The sequence below is a fragment of the Mobula birostris genome, chromosome 1 (genome assembly GCF_030028105.1).
Source record: "Mobula birostris isolate sMobBir1 chromosome 1, sMobBir1.hap1, whole genome shotgun sequence".
Classification (NCBI taxonomy): Eukaryota; Metazoa; Chordata; class Chondrichthyes; order Myliobatiformes; family Myliobatidae; genus Mobula; species Mobula birostris.
In genome coordinates this window covers 47222280-47229036 of record NC_092370.1, presented here as the reverse complement: position 1 = coordinate 47229036, position 6757 = coordinate 47222280, and the positions used below count along the sequence as shown (strand labels likewise).

General features: G+C 42.7%; 1 protein-coding gene across 1 annotated transcript; it reads left to right on the top strand.

Moving 5' to 3' along the window:
* Positions 1-3976: 3976 nt before the first annotated feature.
* Positions 3977-6092, top strand: LOC140197601 (transcription factor Sox-17-alpha-A-like). Its single transcript, XM_072257848.1, has 2 exons — positions 3977-4429; positions 4767-6092. Exons 1-2 carry the CDS (start codon positions 4135-4137, stop codon positions 5678-5680), a joined length of 1209 nt encoding a protein of 402 aa, XP_072113949.1. The 5' UTR covers positions 3977-4134; the 3' UTR covers positions 5681-6092.
* Positions 6093-6757: the final 665 nt, after the last annotated feature.

Genomic DNA, 6757 nt, shown 5'->3' with positions numbered 1-6757 from the left:
CTAGGTAATCACAGATAGCCTCGACGATGTTGCGATCAATGCTCCACGGAGGCTGTACTATTTGTTGCAGAATTCCTTCTTGTTCTTTTTGCTGAAAGCAGTTCTTCATGACCTTGGCAGTGTGTTTGTGGTTATTGTCTTGCTGCAGAATGAAGTTGACACCGATCAATAGCCTGTTGGTGTTGTGTGATGGATGACAATATGTTTTTACTTCTCAACATTGAGGATGCCATTAATTCTAACCAGATCACGAACTCCGTTTGTAGAAGCACGGCCCCAAACCTACAGGGAATCTCCGCCGTGCTGACGAAGGGTCTCGGCCTGAAACGTCGACTGCACCTCTTCCTAGAGATGCTGCCCGGCCTGCTGCGTTCACCAGCAACTTTGATGTGTGTTGCTTGAATTTCCAGCATCTGCAGAATTCCTGTTGTCTCCGCCGTGGTTCTCGTTTGGCGGCAGACACTCACCCATGTAGCGCTCTCCAACTCTTCCATGGGCAAACTGCCTCCTTCTTGAGGCACACATTTCAGACATTGACTCCTCAGTCCAGAGCGCTTGCTGCCATTGTTCAGCATCCCAGTCCTTGTGATTTTGTGCATTGGTGAGTCATTTTGCTTTGTTTCTACTTGGGATGAACGACTTTTTAGCAGCGACTCTTCCATGAAAACACTTCTGACAAGACTTCTCCGGACTTTAGAGGGGTGCACTTGGGTGCCAATGGTTTCTGTGAGTTCAGAGAAATAGTTCAGAGAGCTGGACTTCTTCCGATTTATAAGGGACGTCAGTTTGATGTATCTCTCGTCTGCTGCACTCGGTTTCTATGGACGACCACTGCGTTTCTGGTCCTCAACCTCGCCCGTTAGTCCAGACGAAGGGTCTCGGCCCGAAACGTCTTCCTAGAGATGCTGCCTGGCCTGCTGCGTTCACCAGCAACTTTCATGTGTGTTGCTCGCCCGTTTCTTTGTGCTTCTCCAGAAGAGTTAGGACAAAACATCTTGAAACTCGTGTCTGTCGTCTGCTTCGGAGAGATTTTGTTGATGCAGGATGGCCACCTTATGTCTTTTTGCTATCCTCACTCTTGCCATGGTGGAAGAACTGATGATTTGAAGGTTGAACTATCACATCTGCCACACCCTCACCTGTTAGTTTGGTTGTCCTTCGCGCAACAGTTTGATTCCGTCTACACCCGTTTCTGTTTCCGTTAATCAGTTTATTTCATTCAACTCATTATGTCAGTGATCATTAGCACCTGTTTGTTGTTTTTGTTTAATCATTCACTGGGCTATATACCTACAAAGTAATCAAGTTTTTATTTGAAAAGTAGTCTAGTACTTAATATGTTACTTTCTTTAACGAAATACCAAATAAAACCTCTGTAACATGTAATTTTTTTTAGAAAATGAATGTTTGGAAATCTAAAATTTGCTCTTTTCTACTGTCATACCAATGCAGAAAACAAAAAGAAAAATAAAAACTTTATATAAAAATCTAGGGTGCCCAAGACTTGCACAGTACTGTACATTTGAGTTCGAATACGCATATCCTTTGAGCCACGCATTTGTACATTATTGTTTTTTTTAATACAGAGCAAGGTGTACTTCAACACTGTTGATAGTAAAGAAACTTCTCTGTTTCGCAAAAAGGAAACAGAATGCTTTACACTTGAAAAGCCAAAGTTCTCTCTGGAAGGCAGCAAAACACAATAAAAACTAAAAACAAAACCATAATGCAGGGCGCACTGCCAACACTAATCGGGGCATTAATAGCCGAGTTCACCTTTTTACATGGAAGTGATTTTCTAACATAAACAGATTAACTATTACATGTGTTTTCTTAAACAAAAAATGCATTCCAGATTGATAATGTAGTTCAGAGCTCTTTCAAGGATTTCTGTATAATGAAAAGAAAAAGATTTTTGGAATTAATCTTCAATTCAGACGTAAACTTAGCGTTTTTCAGTGAGTAACAGATCAAGGTAATTACCAGATATAAGGAATAAACGACGCTCTGTCTCTGATTCATGTTTTCATTTTATCTTTATGAATAATAAATATTATTGAGAGGAAACACCGGTCAACTTTATGTATATATATCCGTGATCAATTTAGATAACAACAATAAATTACATTATCCTACCTAACATCTTACTCTTCAGCGGTAAACAGAAACTCGGGTTACTCATCTTAAACGCAATTTAAAAAGAAAACTTGTAAATTCTTTAGAGATCTAAATTGTCGATTTTTTTAAAAAAAAACACTTTACTAATCAAATGCATTGTTTTGTTTCTAGCTAGTCAAAAATAAAAACCGTTAATGTTCAGATAGGGTAAAAACAAGTTAAGATAATTTACAACCTAAAATCAAAACGTTTCCGTTGAAATTAAAACCTTTGCGCAATTGTTCCAGGTGTAACAACATAGTTAAGTGCTCATTGATGATGTTGCGCTGGCCCTAGAAAGAGACTCCGTATATTGCAGGAAAATACATACAATATTAATAGTTAGCCACAAGCCGTCTTCAATATCGGACCGAAACTAGAATTGATCCTTACAATATACACCACTAGGTCTTCAGAAGGTGGAACAAACAACAGTAATAACAAAACTGATTCCAACGATGACATATAATTGTGATGTTGCCATTTGAATATAGTCCAAGAATCTAACTCGTTTAAGTATGTCCGGGAAGGAATCGAGACGAATTTAAATCGTTTTCCCCTTTAAAGGGTATTGGACTACTATACCAGTTCAAACAACCAGAAAGGGGTTGCTGGGCTCTGTGGCTATGAGAGGTGGGTGAAATGGAATGTAGCATTTTAGTTAAAGAAACTTCCCAAACCCCGACATCATCCCGAATATGATGGAGCATTGGGAATGATGGATTGACGGATTTACATTAAGAATGTAAATGTCCACTTGCTGTAATGGGATTTGAGAGGAACAGGCGCGGAATTAATGGTACCTCTGGCTGGGTTGTCTGGAACCAGGGGATACAGTCTTGACATAGAGGGGGGCGTGGGGGGGTTAACCCTTCAGTGCAAAGATCGAAGATCGTTTTCACAAGTGAATAGCGAAAGGTTGGAATTCTTTGTAGAAGAAGGCTGGGGTGCTTGCGGAGGGTGGGGGTCTCAAATGTTGATTGTATTCAAGACAGACAATGGACTTTAAAATAGAATATTATAGGATTATGAATGTTGTAAGATTATGGCGTTAGCACAGTAAGTAACATCAGCCATGGCGGAAGACACAAATGGCCGAATGGCCAATTTCTGACTTTCCCTTTCTCATGTTCTCCGTAACGTTAAACAAGAAAGTACTGGTTTCTCGTAAAACCCATCAGGTTTGTTAATGTCCTCCATAGCAAGAAATTTACCGCCCTTGCCGAGTTAACTATTTAGGACCGCAGGTCAAATAGTTTTGACTCTCGATTGCCTCTTCAGTTTAGGGGCAATTGCAGATGAGCGATAAATGTCGGCATCGTCAATGTCACCTATATTCGTGCACAACTAAATTTGATACGGCTATTAACGTAGTACATTTGCTTCGATTGAGCCGCGACAAAACTGCGTCCCAAATAACACAAGAATCAGCTTTGCAGCGCTCCTTGACCAGTCCTATCTAAAGAAGTTACAATTCACGGGCAAACTGAGCTTCCATAACTGTCTGCGAGGTTTTTTTAATTGTATTCATTTGATTTAGACAGGTATGGCTACACACTCTTAGGTAAAAAACAATTTAAAAGAGATTTCAAAAGATTTGGTTATCTCTACATTGTAGATGTAATCTTCTACAAGTACCAGAATGCAGTTTAAGATTACCGTTTCGGGATTTCGCATGTTAGGGAGGGAGGAGCAGGCGGTGTATGTGGGAGCTGAAGTTCCGCCTCTTAGAGCCTTTCCCGGAAAAGTCCCGCCCTGCGGCTTTTCATTGGTCGCTATTTTATTTATCAAGCCTGCTTGCCAAAAAGTTTAAAGTATCTGCAAGCGAAGAATTTGAGACAGTGAGTGGAGTGTGCGTGTGGGCTCCCGACCCGAGCGAATTCACGCCCAGTCGTTCCCCATCCGCTCTATCACTGCGAGGAAAAACAGTCAACTCAATTTTAACTTGGTGTTCCTAGTTCCTCTACTGCATCAGGAATGAGCAGCCCTGATGCTGGTTACGCTAGTGACGACCAGGTTCAGAGTAGGTGCAACATGACCGGGATGTTGCCGACGATGGGATCCTGCCAGTGGGCTGAACCTATGAGCTCTCTCGTAGATACCAAAGTCGCTGGCGCTGCCGATCAAGCGAACAATCCCGGCAACCGATCGAAGTCTGAGAGCCGCATCCGTCGGCCGATGAATGCCTTCATGGTCTGGGCAAAGGACGAGCGCAAAAGGCTGGCGCAACAAAACCCGGACCTGCACAACGCCGAGCTTAGCAAGATGCTGGGTACGTACTACCGCGGGGAGATGAAAGAGGATGGCGGAATCTCAGCATTTATATTGAAACTGCTACTTTACCCAAAGATACGGTTGTGAGTGTGTGTGTGTGGGGGGGGGGTGTAAATCAAACTCACACTTTCGTGAATAATATCCATGTACTTCATTAAACAACGCCATGTAAACCATCTGTCAAAGCTCGCAGTATTAATTTAAAGATGAGCGTCCAAAATGAAAGATACCTGTTTCAAACACACCACATACATTAAAACGATTATTCACTTAGAGGTAGAGTTCGAAGTCACTCGATCATATAAGGTAACAGTTCTTTTATTCTGCATCCGCAGGTAAGTCGTGGAGAGGCCTCTCCTTGACTGAGAAACGCCCCTTTGTGGAGGAGGCTGAGAGACTTCGGGTGCAGCACATGAAAGAACATCCCAACTACAAATACCGGCCTAGGCGGAGAAAACAGATTAAGAGAATAAAGCGGGTGGACACGGGCTTGCTGATGCACAGCATCTCCGAGCAGCAGCTGAGCAACGACGGGCGCGTTTGTAACCAAAGCATGAATATGTCGTACCACGACACCGGCTACTGCATACAGAGCCAGATTCCGCACCTCAGCCACTACAGGGAAGCCCAAACCATGGCAGCCGGTGTGGAGAGTTTCGGCTTACCAACCCCCGAGACGTCTCCTTTGGATGTTTTGGAGGCAAGTTCTGTATTCTTCCCTACACAATTGCAAGAAGATTGCCAAATAATGCCTTATGGGAACAGCACTGGATACCACCCCCACCAACAACACCCCGACTACTCTTCCCAGGAAACCCAAGCCGCCCTTTTCCGTCGGCAGAGAGCTGAGCTGGGTGTTTCCCAGGATGATCAGCTGGGACACGACGGCGGTTTCCATGGCATGTTCAGCTCTTGCCATAACATGGTAGCAATGTACTACAGCCAGATGTGCTCGCCAAACGGCCAGCGGTCCTTGAATATGCATGTTGGCCAACTCTCTCCACCCCCCGAACCGCACCGCGCGGACAACCTGGATCATCTCAGCCAGGCTGATCTTCTGGCGGAAGTAGATCGCAATGAGTTCGAGCAATACCTCACGTCGGTCGCACGACCTGATCTGGCAGGACTCGCCTACAATGCACCCGAGGCAAGTCCGAACGGACTCACTTCAGTAGAGAGCAATCTGATTTCCTCCGTCCTTTCCGATGCCAGCAGTGCCATGTATTATTCCAATTTCCCTTCGGCATAATGAACTCGCAAAAGAACTGCGCAAAACTATCGACCAGTATTAAAACCAAAATGCTTTAAAAATTTACTTGACCTCAGGGTGTCTTGGAAAATGTTGCCTGATAGAAAAATTATTTAAGATTGCATATTTAAACTAATTTTGCTTTCACTTTGTGCTTCAGATCAACACGGCGGGGTTTGGGTTTGTTTTGTGCAACACCACAATGACCTTAACTTTGTATTTTCGTCACCTGGAATTTATTTTCTAATAATGGGGGAAAATCTGTACAACCAATCTGTCACAAGCAGCGTCCCGCAGTTTGTACTGGACGAGAATTGCTTAAGCAATCATTATGTAAATATTTAATTTCTTATTGAAATGGGAATGTTTTGTACTTTTTTTTGCACTTTTAGCTAATAAAGTTTTGAACACTACAAAATCAAACTCTGCATTCGTAACCCAGTAAATCCTTCGTCGTGTTTACATCAGTTACAGTATATGTAGATAGGAAATCAACGTTTCCTCGTAATGACAAGAAAGTTGAAAATCGGTATGATTTCGAGGAAAAAGCCCACAGAACTGTATAAATTATTAGCAAGTAAATTGAAACTTTGTTTTGCCCAATACGTCATTCCGTTAACCAAATCTTCCAGGAATTCAGAGAGGTGTATTTCTGTACTGGTTTACGGGAGCTGAACAATCCATTAACCTATACTGTATTTCTGAAACGTTTTGAATACTGTTAAGAGGGTGAACAGAAGAGCAAAGGTCAGAACATTTCTCCTGGCTTCCTTCAATTGAGTTGTTGTGGTTAAAAGTAAATCCTCTTCAAACAGGCCGGACGTGAAGGTCCGATGTTTAAAGTCACCAGTGATCTACTTAAGTTTGTCAACATTGCGAACGTTACGGGATAATAGGCCTGGAAAGATGGCTATACCACAAACAGTGCAGATAACTTTTATCCTTTAACGAATTAGGGTACTGTATAGTTTACTTCACACGGTAATGGGGGTGGGGGGGAGGTTACAGCAAACTCGGGTATATTCAAGCATTTAAAAAGCTATAGAATACCCATTGAAACAGTACAGATCATGAGGC

Bases quoted from the DNA above. Each gene is read 5' to 3' on its own strand.
- LOC140197601 (XM_072257848.1), top strand. From the start codon at position 4,135: ATGAGCAGCCCTGATGCTGGTTACGCTAGTGACGACCAGGTTCAGAGT. The intron at 4,430-4,766 runs GTACGTACTACC...CTGCATCCGCAG, and splicing joins CGAGCTTAGCAAGATGCTGG to GTAAGTCGTGGAGAGGCCTC.